Raw genomic sequence first — 14,050 nt, forward strand, 5'->3', positions numbered from 1 at the left:
AAGCATATCAAATGAGGAACTGGAAATATAATTGTGCTTTTATACAAAAATCATAACCACCATAAAAAATGGTGGACCTCATGGACTCTTGCCAATATGAAAGAAATTAATTTATCAGGTAAGTTCTTACATAAATTATGTTTTCTTTCATGTAAGTGGCAAGAGTCCATGAGCTAGTGACGTATGGGATAGAAATACCCAAGATGTGGAAGACCACAGAAGAGTCACTAGAGAGGGAGGGATAAAATAAAAACAGCTATTTTCACTGAAAAAAAATAAATCCACACAAAAAAATAAGTATTTCATAAATTTCAAGAAAAAAACTTAAATCATAAGCAGAACAATCAAACTGAGACAGCTGCCTGAAGAGCTTTTCTACCAAAGACTGCTTCAGAAAGAGCAAATGGTAAAATTTAGTAAATGTATGCAAAGACCACCAAGTTGCTGCTTTGCAAATCTGATCAACTGAAGCTTCATTCTTAAAAGCCCAAGAAGTGGCGACTGATCTAGTAGAATGAGCTGTAATTCCCTGAGGTGGAGATTGCCCTGCCTTCAAATAAGCCTTGTGAATCAAAAGCTTTAACCAAGATGCCAAAGAAATGGCAGAGGCTTTCTGACCTCTCCTAGGACCAGAAAAAAATAACAAATAGACTAGAAGTCTTCCTGAAATCTTAGTAGCTTCGACATAATATTTCAAAGCTCTTACAACATCCAAAGAATGTAAAGATCTTTCAAGAGCATTCTTAGGATTAGGACACAAGGAAGGAACAGCAATGTCCCTATTAATGTTAGAATTCACAACCTTAGAAAGAAATTTAAACAAAGTCCACAAAACAGCCTTATCCTGATGGAAAATCAGAAAAGGAGACTCACAAGAGAGAGCAGACAATTCAGAAACTCTTATAGCTGAAGAGATAGCCAAAAGGAACAACACTTTCCAAGAAAGTAGTTTAATATCCAAAGCATGCATAGGCTCAAAAGGAGGAGCCTGCAAAGCCTTCAAACCCAAATTAAGACTCCAAGGAGGAAATATTGATTTAATAACAGGCTTGAACCAAAGCCTGAACAAAACAGTGAATATCAGGAAGCTTAGCAATCTTTCTATGAAATAAAACAGAACGAGCAAAGATTTGTCCCTTCAAAATACTTGCAGACAAACCTTTATCCAAACCATCCTGAAAAACTGTAAAATCCTAGGAATTCTAAAAGAATGCCAAGAGGATTTATGAGAAGTACACCAAAAATATATAGGTTTTCCAAACCTGATAATACATGTTCCTTGAAACAGACTTATAAGCCTGCAACATAGTCATAAAAACTGAATCGGAGAAACCTCTATGACTAAACACTAATCAATTTACATACCATCAAATTAGTAATTTGAGATCCCGATGGAATAAATAGCCCCTAAAACAAGAGGGCTGGCCAAAGAGAAAGTGGCCAAGGATGGCAACTGAACATTCGAACAAGATTCACATACCAAACCTGTGAGGCCATGCTGATGCTATCAGAAACACATGACACTGTTCCAATATGATCTTGGAAATCACCCTTGGAAGAAAAAAAACAGAGACAGAAAGATGGAGTCAGGTTGCAGAAACCAAGACACTGCTAATGCATCCACCATCTCCGCCTGAGGATCCCTGGACCTGAAAAGGTACCTGGGAAAATGAGAAAACACATCTGTATAGAAATACCACTCTCCCGGATGTAAAGACTGACGGCTGAGATAATCCACCTCCCAAATGTCTAAACCTGAGATTAAAAATATCACAGAAATTAGACAGGAGATGAATTCCATTTAAGAACGTATTCAAAATATTTCTTAATTGCTAAGGAACTACGAGCCCCTATTTGTTGATTGACATATGACACAGCTGTGATATTGTCTGAAATAAAAAAGAAAAAGAAAAGTTCTCTCCTAAAAGAGGCCAGACCTGAAAGAGCTTTGAAAAAATAGCACGGAGTTCTAAAACATTGATTGGAAACCTCGCCTCTTGAAGTTTCCAAACCCCTTGTGCTGTCAGAGACCCTCAGACAGCTCCCCAACCTGTAAGACTTGCATCCATTAAGAATACAGTCCAGGAAGGACGAACAAAAGGATGCCCCCTGAATAAAATTATGATATACTAATCACCAAAACAGAGAGAGTAGAGTGTTAGGATTTAAGAATATCAACTGTGATATCTGAAAACAATCCCTGTATCATTGATTCAGTATGCAAAGCAAAAAGAGATCTCAGATAAAAAATGATCAAAAGGAACCATGCCTGATGCTGCAGTTATGAGACCTAAAACTTCCATGCACATAGACTGAAGGAAATGTTCTAGACTGTAAGTTAGACAGGCTAACGCCGATTACAATTGACTTTTGTCCGACAAAGACAAAGACATGAATACAGAATCCATCTAGAAACCCAAAAAGAAGTGACCCTTGTCTGAGGAATCACAAAACTCTTAGGTAAATTAAATCCTCTATCCATGTCTTGAAGAAACAAAACTTAGTTGATTCATGAGATATTCCAATAAAAGAAAAGTCCATATATTTGAATACTGCTCTTTCATATGTATGTATTAGGTACTTGTAAAGCGCGGCTAATCACCCGTTAGGGACTCAAGACGCTACTCATTTAAACAACCTTGGATGAAAGGCTGAATGGACCTCACCGGGAATCGAACCTTCAACCCTCAGGTTGCTACAGAGCTCAGCCACAGTGCATTAGCATTCTGAGCTATCTGTCCGACTTTAATAAAAGAAAAGTTTAAGCTAATACCAAGATACCATCCAAATAAGGAAGCACCACAATACCCTATTGTCTGAATACAGAAAGAAGGGCACCAAGAACCTTTGAAAAGATTAATAAAGCTGTCTCAGAATCCACAAGTAGTCTGAATGAAATAAAATATGAGGATAAACATCCTGTAAAATGAAGTGGACATGAAATGACCTTGCTGAACAAAAAGGCATAATAGTCCTTATAATCATCAACTTAAAAGTTGAGACTCTAACAAAACAATATAAAAGTCTTCAGATCCAAGATTGGACTGAATAAACCTTCCTTCTTTGGGACAAAGAATAGAATTGAATAGAAACTCAAACCCTGTTCCTGCTAAAATAACTGGTATAATCACTCCTGAAAAAAATGTACAGAGTGTACTGAGAAAGAAAGATTCTTCCCATAGAAGGTCTCATTCTAAAAATCTATTCAAACCCAAAGAATAATATAGATTTTGGACTGAGTTTATCCAAAAACAATTTAATCTGCCCCCAACCAGAAGGACTGGTTTGAGAACCACACCTTCATGCAGTTTAATAACTTGTAATTATATAGCGTTTTTCTCCAAGGATACAAAAAATGCTTTTTCAGTGCTTACACTCGGAGTTAACCAAATTAGCAGCTGATAAAAACAGTTGTTATTATTACCCGAATAAATGGCACACAATAAATTGACCTCAGAAGGCCGAAAAGGCTGAATTAACCCTGCCGGGATATGAATCTATGATCCTTGAATCTAGAACAAGCGTTTGTAGTCAAGACATTCACCAACTGATCTACATCACCGTACTAAAAGTAGGGCAGAAAAACTCTAAACCTCCAGAAATAGTGGAGATAATAGAAATCAAACAAATTATTATCCCAACAAGATAGAGATAATAAAATATATTTGAAACCATAATAATAGATATAGTAAACATAATTAAATGAATACATCTAAAGTAAATAAACAGAGATACTTGAGAATCTGAAACTGCTTATGCTAACTGTTCAACAAAGGAAAAAAGAACAGTAATGTCAGCCACAGATAACGCTGAGCTAAAAATATAAACAGTACGTGAATATGCTCTACTAAGGTTATATTCAAATTCTAAAGAATCCTAAAAATAAGTACCAATTTCCATAGAAATAATAGTACAGTCCCAAGAGGGAATCAGGATAACCATTCTCTAAAATATATTACAGCTAGTATATTGAATAGGAAAAAACCTCAAGAGCAACAATCTTAAAATCCAGATTTGAAAAGGATTAATAACATAGTTAATAGGAGGACTAGACTCCTAAAAGCTATAATTAACTAAATTTCCTTAACAACGAACAAAAAATGTTCAAATGAAAAATAAGGAGAATTTGAAACAAACTGTCTGATACAGGAGCCTTTGAGCCAAAGAAACTTTTATCAGTAGAATAAACTTAAAGGGACATTAAACCCAAATCTTTTCTTTAATGGTTCAGATAGAGAATACAATTTTAAACAACTTTCTAATTTGCTTCTATTATCTAATTTGCTTCATTCTCTTGATATTCTTTCCTGAAAAGCATATCTAGATAGGCTCAGTAGCTTCTGATTGGTGGCTGCACAAAGATGCCTCATGTGATTGGCTCACCCATGTGCATTGCTATTTCTTTAACTAGGGATATCTAAAGAATGAAGCAAATTAGATAATAGAAGTAAATTGGAATGTTGTTTAAAATTGTATTCTCTGTCTGAATAATGAAAGAAAAATTTGCTGTTTAATGTCCCTTTAAGTATGCTGTCGGTCAGAACAAAATTAATTAACAATTTTGAAAAGACCTCGTAAGTTTACTTAAAGGCATAATAGCAGTCATAACCTTTATGATATAAGCAATAACGTGATGTTTGCAGGTGAAATCAAATACATGAACTGAATAAGTAAAAACAGTAAATGTCATTGTACATGTAGAAACATTACTAGCATAAAACATGATAAATAAATGCCACAAAATTGAGCTGAAGAAATAACAACAGCTTAATAATGAAAAGAACACACTTAGCTTTGTAGAATTGTGTTTCAGGGCATCATAGTTTCTATAGTAACATCAGAGTCAGGATCAGAATAAGACATCTCGCAAAAATGTAACAAAAAAAGGAAAATAACATTAGGCAAAACATTCAATTTCCACAATGTAACAGTTTCAGTAGATAGGAAAACAAAGACAGTATTTTTTTAAAAAACAAAAAATAAAATAAAAAAGCAGGCATAATAGCTTTCAAAATTCATGAAAACAGCGAGCAATAGAGGGAGAGGGTTAAAAAAACTAAATGTTGGTGCCAAGAATGATGCATTACGCAAAAAGAAGTTTAAATTTTTTGGCGCAAAACCAACACCAGAAAATGACACAACTCGCGTCATAACAAACGCGATTTCGTGCCAAAACAACTAGCGTCAACAAAGACACAGGAAATAACGAAATTTGCATCATCAGAGGCGCAACTTCACAGCAAAAAAAATTTGTGCCAAGAATGACGCAATAAAAAACAGTATGTTGCGTCCTCGAGAGCCTAGATTTGCCAGCGAAAAAATGAAAAACAAGTCAAATTTAGAAAAAGACTAAACCCTAGGTAAGAAAAAAGTTTAAATAAACTTCCCAAACATGATTCCTATGCTGAAACTGTTTAAACTGCAAAGGGAAATATACATAGAACTGACTCATGACAAATATAAGTAAATACATATATTTAGAACTTTATATAAATACATAAAGCGCCAACCATAGCTGAGAGTGTCTTAAAATAATAATACATACTTACCAAAAGACACCTTGCCAATTACATTAAAGAAAAGAAGGAACAACAATTTCTTGATTGATGTTACGATCTGATACCACCTTGGGAAGAAATTATGGACCGCCTTATCCGCATGAAAAATAAGGTAAGGGGAATCACACTGCGGAGCCGAAAGTTCGGAAACTCTGCAAGCAGACAAAATGGCAAGAAGAAATAAAACTTTCCACGATAACAACTTAATATCAACCGAATGCATAGGCTCCAAGGAGCCTGTTGCAAACCTTTAGGAAAAAGGTTAAGGCTCCAGGAAGGAGAAACAGGTTTAAACACAGGCTTGAGCCTGACCAAGGCCTGAACACAAGCTTGAACACATCTGGCAGATCTGCCAGACGTTTGTGCAAAAGAATAGACAGTGCAGAAATCTGACCCTTCAGAGTACTGACTGATATACCCTTCTCCAGACCCTTTTGAAGAAAAGAAAGAATGCAAGGAATCCTCACTCAACTCCAAGAGAAATTTTTTAATTTACACCAAAAAAGGTATTTACGCCATACCTTATGGTAAATATTACAAGTAACCGGCTTACAAGCCTGAAGCATAGTATCAATGACCTTATCAGAGAAACCAGGCCTGGCCAAGACTAGGCATTCAATCTCCAAGCAGTCAGCTTCAGAGAATCTAAGTTTGGGGGAAGGAAAGGACCCTAAAGTAGAAGGTCCTTCCTCAGAGGCAACCTCCAAGGGGAAGAGATGAAATCTTCACCAGATCCGCGAACCATATCCTGAGGCAGGTGGTCCTGCGAGATCCACCAAGATAGAGAGTCTCTTGATAGGAGGTCCAGAACTATCCTCTGAGATAGGTTTGAGTGGTCTCCGTTCCATTGTCTGAGCATGCATAACTCAACTTGGAACCAAGCAAATGGAATGATGTCCATGGAAGCGACCATCAGACCTATTACTTCCATACACTGAGCCACATATACGGGTAGAGGACTGAAGTGCAAGGCAAGAAACCAGAGTTTTGGATTTTCTGACTTCCGTTAGAGAAATGTTCATGGACAGAGAATCTATAATTGTTCCTAAGAAAACCACCCTGGTGTCTGGCACTAGGGAACTCTTCTCTAGATTCACTTTCCACTCGTGGGAACAAAGAATAGAATAGAATAGATCTCTGTATGAGATTTTGCTAAATGAAAAGATGGAGCTTCACCCAAGATGTCGTCCAGGTAAGGCGTTACTGCTATTCCTTGAGATCTGACAACCGCCAAAAGGGCCCCTGGGACCTTTGTAAAGATTCGAGAGGCCGTGGCAAGACCAAAGGGAAGATCCACAAACTAGAAATGTTTGTCCAGAATGGAAAACCGAAGGAATTCGTGATGTTCCCTGTGAATGGGAACATGCAGATACGTATCCTTCAGATCTATGGATATCATGAACTGACCTTCCTGTACCAAGGGTAGGATGGAACAAATAGTTTCCATCTAGAAGGACGAAACCTTGAGGAATTTGTTGAGATACTTGAGGTCTAAAATGGGACGAAAAGTTCCCTTTCTTTGGGGAATATTTTTAGACTTTCTTTTCCTCTTACCAGCAACTGGAAAAGCTGATAAAGCTGCAGAAACTGCAGAAGTAATCAGTGCAGCAAAATCCCCTGGTAAATAAACACCACCAGGAGGCTTTTAAGAGGAACCGCAGGACACTGCATGTGAAACTGTTAAAGCTTGGGACGTTTGAGGGGAACCCGAGGCATTGCTAGGACAGCACTATCCTGAGAGACTGAAGGCTCTGAGAAAGAAATCTTATCTTTAAATAATAGAGTTTTATTTAGATAAGAGGAGCAAAACTGCACAGTAGAAATAATCTTAGCCTCCAAGCAAAGTAAACATTTTTTCAAAGGACCCAGTTTCTTCATTAGTGTCCAATTTCAATTAGCAAAGAAATTCTTTAATATTGAGCAGCACTTAAATTTCAAAATAAGAATAAATAATTTGTCAAATTTTGCACCTTTAATCCTCAGCTCTGCTGAGGTCTCACCCCTCCTATAGCCAGACGATCTATCCCACTAGGAGAGGAAATGAGAACTACTGGACCATAGTTAGAAATTTCTGACCGGAGCTGCAAAGCTCTACACAAGCCGCGGCAAAACTCCGCTCTGATTGGAGAAGCCAAAAACCAGAAGTGCAAAGGAGCGGTCACGTGACTGCAACTAAGTAAACTGCGCCAAAAACTAATAAAAATGGCACGAAGATAAAGTCCAGTAAAAGAAATAGGGAATCGTCCTTGAAATGTAATTTCTGTATGCTTTAGCATATTAGCAGAGCAATTATATTTCGGTCTGCTTTAGCACTATCCCTCATAGGAAGAAAATCCGATATGACCCAATAAAACTCTCAAGCCCATATGAAATAAAATGAAATATGTCTCCTTCTCATGGACTGTCAGCCTCTTAAGACCCTCACTAACAGTATGCAGTGCCAGCTCTTATTTGTGCAGCGTTTGTAAAAACATCTCTCTTAGTAAGAGATACCGAGTCCCAATAATGTTATTCGACAGAGGTATTAACCCTTAGAGTGCTGGTACCTTCTAAATTAGAAGGGAAAGCACTTACCTGTGGATCCTGCTGTCAGGCAGGGAACCTCTTCTAAGATTCCTCCACTTCTACCAGGGACCTGTAGAAAAAAAAAAGACAGAGTAACCAACTCTGGCTTTCTATAATAGGGGTAGCAATAAGGTTAGAAGTTAAGCAAAGACCACCTCACCGTCTTCTAACTGCTAAAAGCCACCATTACTCTTACTAAAGAGATTGACATCGACATAGCTAGACCCCAATCCTTGCTTGTAGGGAATCTTCCCATAAAAGGATTAAATATATACAGACACCATCTTCACACATCCTCCCGTGATAGAGTCAAAGAGAATGACTGGGGATTATGAGAAGTGACACTTAAAGGGACAGTCAACATTAGAATTTTTGTTGTTTTAAAAGATAGACAATCTCTTTATTACCCATTCCCCAGTTTTCCGTAACCAACACTGTTATATTTATATACTTTTTACCTCTCTGGTTAACTTGTATCTAAGCATCTTTTGCCAGCCCCCCTGATCACATGACATTTTATTTATTATCTATTGACTTTCATTTCAGCCAATTAGTGAAGTGTCTGCCACAATCCACGGGCGTGATCACAATGTTATCTATATGGTTTACATGAACTAGCTCTCCCCTGTTGAGAAAAGCAAAGAAAAAAGCATGTGATAAGAGGCGGACTTCAAGGGCTTAGAAATTATCATATGAGCCTTCCTAGGTTTAGCTATCAACTAAGAATACCAATAGAACAAACCAAAATTGGTGATAAAAGAAAATTTATGCTTACCTGATAAATGTGTTTCTTTTTAGACACGATGAGTCCACGGATTTCATCCTTACTTGTGGGATTACGCCTCCTGGTCAGCAGGAGGAGGCAAAGAGCACCACAGCAGAGCTGCATATATAGCTCCTCCCCTCCCTCCCACTCCAGTCATTCGACAGAAGTTAGGAAGAGAAAGGAAAAGCCAAGGTGCAGAGGTGTCTGAAGTTTAACAAAAAATAATAACCTGTCTCATAGAACAGGGCGGGCCGTGGACTCATCGTGTCTAAAAAGAAACAAATTTATCAGGTAAGCATAAATTTTCTTTTCTTTTTAAAGACACAATGAGTCTACGGATTTCATCCTTACTTGTGGGATACAATACCAAAGCTATAGTACACGGATGAAAAGGGAGGGACAAGACTGGGAACCTAAACGGAAGGCACCACTGCTTGAAGAAACTTTCTCCCAAAAACAGCCTCAGCTGAGGCAAAGGTATCAAATTTGTAAAATTTAGAAAAAGTGTGAAGAGAGGACCAAGTTGAAGCCTTGCAAATCTGTTCAACAGAAGCATCATTTTTGAATGCCCATGAGGAAGCAATAGCCCTAGTGGAAAGAAGACGATTGACGAAAGTCCTTAGTCGCTTGTAAGTAGAACTTTAAGGCACGGACTACGTCTAAATTGTGTAGCAGGCGTTCCTTCTGAGAAGAAGGATTAGGACACAAGGAAGGAACAACAATCTCTTGATTAATGTTCTTGTCAGAAAAAACTTTAGGAAGAAAACTAAGTTTAGTACGTAAAACCACCTTATCCGAATGAAAAATAAGGTGAGGAGAATTATATTGTAATGCCGAAAGTTCAGACACTCTTCTAGCAGAAGAAATGGCAACAAGAAACAAAACTTTCCAAGATAACTTAATATCCTCAGAGGTGGACGGCTCAGTCGTACTAAAGGGGTTAACCTTCTTAGACATAATATCCTTATTGATGCATATGGAACATAGTTGAGAGGGCGGGCACACCAAGGCCTCCTCACAATATAGACAGGTATTACTATTAGGAATAGAGGGAGTACCCTCAAGCATATAAGGATCCTCCATAGCTTGCGCTAACAACAGTAGGATACAAATAAATGCACTTTTTATTTCTCACAAAAACGGCACCTTTTTACCCCCAATGACTGGGGCACTCACCACCTCCTAGACACAGGCAATCAGAGAAGCGACCTCTCCGACAGCTAGCTTGGTCAGAAAAGAGAAAACATAAGTGTGACCACACCCGGTCATGTGGTTCGCAATGCAGGACTGCCCCTGCTATGGAAAAAAAAGTGTGCCAAGCTACAAGCTGCGCAGCATTCAAAGTGAAAGTAAAATACCTGTATGATCCATTACCGCATAACAACAGTCTATGAGCCCAAATAAATCTCACACAAAAGCAGCATAAATCAAAGAAAACACATTTGATTAATCCCCACTGTTCAATAACCTCCCTCAGGAGATATTAACCCATGATTCTATAAAAGATAAAAGGATTCACACTGTGACCCTGTCTTCAGCAATTTCAACATAAGTAAAAATTTAAATGATTTTACCATAATCCATGCTGTGGAACAGAAACAAAGCCTCTCAAGTGTGACAGTCTTGCAGCATCGCTCCCTACATGGACTAGAGTGAAGAAAGACAGTCAAACTCGTCAACACTGGTTGCTTAAGGAGCTGTTAGCAGGCAGTCTGGATGGGTTCGCAGAAAGACTCTCCCTGCATCTCCAGACTAACTTTCGTCAATGCTCTCACTGAGAGGCTGACAAGACTACTTAAAACTCCAGTTCCATAATGAAAGGCATATATCCCTCCTAAGGAACAACTCCGAAATCTTCTGACATTTCTCTGCCATCCTCCTGTGATGAAAGGCAAAGAATGACTGGGGGATAGGGGAAGTGGGAGAAGTATTTAAGCCTTTGGCTGGAGTGTCTTTGCCTCCTCCTGGTGGCCAGGTTCAGTATTTCCCAACAGTGAATGAAGCTGTGGACTCTCCTTGTATTAAGAAGGAAAGAATTGTTTACTACGTATATATGGCTTTCTTCATAAAGGCTTTCAAAGAAGCCTCATTTTTAAATAACTTATTGGGCCCCATGTATTAAAATGTATTGAAAGCGGACAAGGTTTCTGACTTGTGCATTTGCAGGCGAGTGGGCAGTGGACACTGTAATAACTGAGACCAATAGCATTAAGCAGGGCCTGTCAATCACCGCAACCAAGCGAGTTCTATGAAATTGCGTAGAGGTTAAAAAGCAGCAGTTGTGTCCTTTTTACTGCAATTATTTTTAAGAAGCCTGCCTTAATTGGAAGAGCCAATCTGGGTTTTAGTCCACAGACAACAAGGCTAGTCACTTATCATAAAGTTAGTCTAAAATGCATTGTTTTGTAGTTTTTTTTATCTGATAAAGCCAACGTTATCAGTAGCGTAGCAAAGTCAGCAGGGTGCATTTCAAGTTCTAAGCTAAATTACATGAAAAGGGGGCACAATAAATAATGAAAATATATTTCAAAGTTGTTTCATTAATATAACTATACATTTTATATACAAATCTCAAGGTGTTTACTGTCATTTTTAATTTGAGTCATATAAGCCACTGCTAAACCACTGAGGAGTGGTGTGAATGCTGGTGCATGGGGAACTCACATCATATGTTCGTATGCCGCATAAAAAACAGCAATAATTTTTTAGGAGATATTTTACTAAAGGTAGTATATTACAAAAATGCTTCTATTTAAAAGTTAAATGCACAAATGCACATTTGAATTAAACCTTTCTATCCTTTTAATAACCTGCTCAACTTCACATAACCAGAGCACTAAGCTTTAAATCTTATGCTGCAAAATAATCATAAACACTACAATGTAAAGAGAATACTATGAGGACTTTCCCCTGAGCACCTTCCTATTTCTCCCCATTCTTGATTAATAAAGACTTTCTAATTTAACAAATACAAATAGCAATGCTGAAAAACAGATCCAGAGAAACATGATGCAAACCTCAACGTGGATTTACAAATCAAACTGTCAGTATATTTTAAAAACTGATCTTTCTTAATAGGATTATATTGTTATTCAGGTAGCAGCAGTTTGTCATCCAATCGATTTGTATGGGTCCCTTTTATCTAAACAACTGTATTCACGGATATGTATCTTCTGAAGTTGAGATTTTATATTTTTCACATCGTCTATTTTGCTTCTTGTTATAGTTTACTGGTTTTCAAACCTGTCCTCAGGCCTCCCCCAACAGTCCAGGTTTTCTGGATTACCTTTGATGAGAGCAGGTAAAATAACTATGTTTACTAATCAGCTGATTATTTCACCTGTGCTCCAGTTCAGATGTCCTCAAAATCTGGCCTGTTAGGGAGGCGTGAGGACAGGTTTTAAAACCTTCTCTAGTTTAACACTGGTTGTCAAGAGTAGCAAATAAGCCAATCAGCTACTCTGATCACAGGAGTGAGTCAAGTTTAGTCACTTATAATATTTCTTCAGTAAGAGAGATCTCTAAATTCAGGCCTTACTGAGCCCTTGATTAGAATCTTTGTAGAGCCTCTCAGTTCCACCTCATATGAGTACCTGTATCCGGGTTCCACGCCATATTTCCTCTTCCATTTCCATTGTATCCAATCACTGCTTTCAGTGTTATCTTCTCCTGACCGTCCGGTGGTAGACACATTGTCTGCAGAAAACAAAAAGCAAAAAATTAAACATTGTTTAACACAACAGAAATACAGAAATAGTAAAGCCATACATATGCTATATATCAATTCATTTGAATTATAAACACTTATAAGATGTTTTCAAACATCACAGAAAACATTCCAAGGGAGTTAAAGACAAGGACCAACCAAAGTTCATTACTAAATATTATAACCAGTTCTACCAAATATGTCACAACATTAAAGAGCATCTCTAATTGTTATATGGTGATGATACACTCAAAGATTAATACAAGGGGGCTGCCCTTTTCCAATATCTAACAACCCAAAGGCAGAACTTTTTTTCACTTTCTGTGATGAAATTTTTTTAGTCAAATTTTTGTTCTGCGGGTCGTTTTGAAATTAAATACAATTTCAAAATAGGCAGTTATACTAAAGCATCAGCTCAATTGCAATATACTGATTAACTGGGGAATAAAGCCATTTTTTAAGTTTAATATATTATATTGCAGCAGTTAAAAAAGGCAATCATCAATCAATGCGCTGCTGCTTTGCAGTGCTACCCCGTATTTGACTGTTCTCTTCAAACAGAGGCTGCACTGTGTTAAGTAAAATGTACAGAATGCAGCCAGAGCAAAGCGCTGTTTAAAGAAAGCAGTGCTGCAAAGCAAAACAGCTAAAAGTTCTCTCATGTGTCCCATTCTTTCTGCAGACATGCTGCACTTTATGCGATAACATCTCAGATCACAGCATGTTCTGCCTTGGGGTCTAACAATAGGGAATCTGGTCTTAGCTATGTTATCGACGGTTAATTACGGTTAATGAATTATATAGATGTGAAAATAAGAGCTAAAGAGCTTGTGGGTTAAAAACAATCTTTCAGTGATTTACAACTTTCCAACAAAAAAAGACTAAGCAGTTAATTAGGAAGGTTAAAGCTGATGCAGAAGAGAAGATAGCACAGTCAGTAAAACATGGGGACAAAACATTCTTTAGATATATCAGTGAAAGAAGAAAAAATAAGGTAGGAATAGTAAAATTGAAATCAGTTGATGGTAGAATAATAGAAGGAGATAAGCAGATTGCAGACTGTCTCAATGATTACTTCTGTTCTGTTTTCACTAAAGATTGTGAAGATACAATGTCTACATTAAGGGATGCTATGCAAAATAGAAACAAGCTTAACAGTAATCTTTTTACAGAGGATGAGGTTTTGTTAGCATTATCAAAAATAAATGTTACAAAGGCAGTGGGTCCTGATAATATTCATCCAAGGGTTTTAAAAGAACTTCGTTCAGTGCTAACTGTCCCATTAACTGATCTGTTTAATCAGTCACTATTAACAGGAGCTGTCCCAGATGATTGGAGAATAGCAAATGTAATACCTCTTCATAAAAAGGGCAGTAGAGAAGAATCTGGCAACTACAGGCCAGTTAGTTTAACTTCAGTAGTAGGGAAATTAATGGAAAGCCTCTTAAAGGAAAG

The 14,050-nt window shown here is 37.5% G+C and overlaps 1 protein-coding gene across 1 annotated transcript in view; it reads right to left on the minus strand.

The window, feature by feature from the left end:
• WDR90 (WD repeat domain 90) overlaps positions 1–14,050 on the minus strand; it is a 213,155-nt gene that overhangs the window by 41,208 nt on the left and 157,897 nt on the right. The window contains exon 28 of the mRNA XM_053694218.1: positions 12,483–12,585. Within this exon, the coding sequence (XP_053550193.1) occupies positions 12,483–12,585 (103 nt within the window). The remainder of the gene's footprint in view (positions 1–12,482; positions 12,586–14,050) is intronic.

This window comes from Bombina bombina, chromosome 11, assembly GCF_027579735.1.
Source record: "Bombina bombina isolate aBomBom1 chromosome 11, aBomBom1.pri, whole genome shotgun sequence".
In the NCBI taxonomy this organism is placed as follows: domain Eukaryota; kingdom Metazoa; phylum Chordata; class Amphibia; order Anura; family Bombinatoridae; genus Bombina; species Bombina bombina.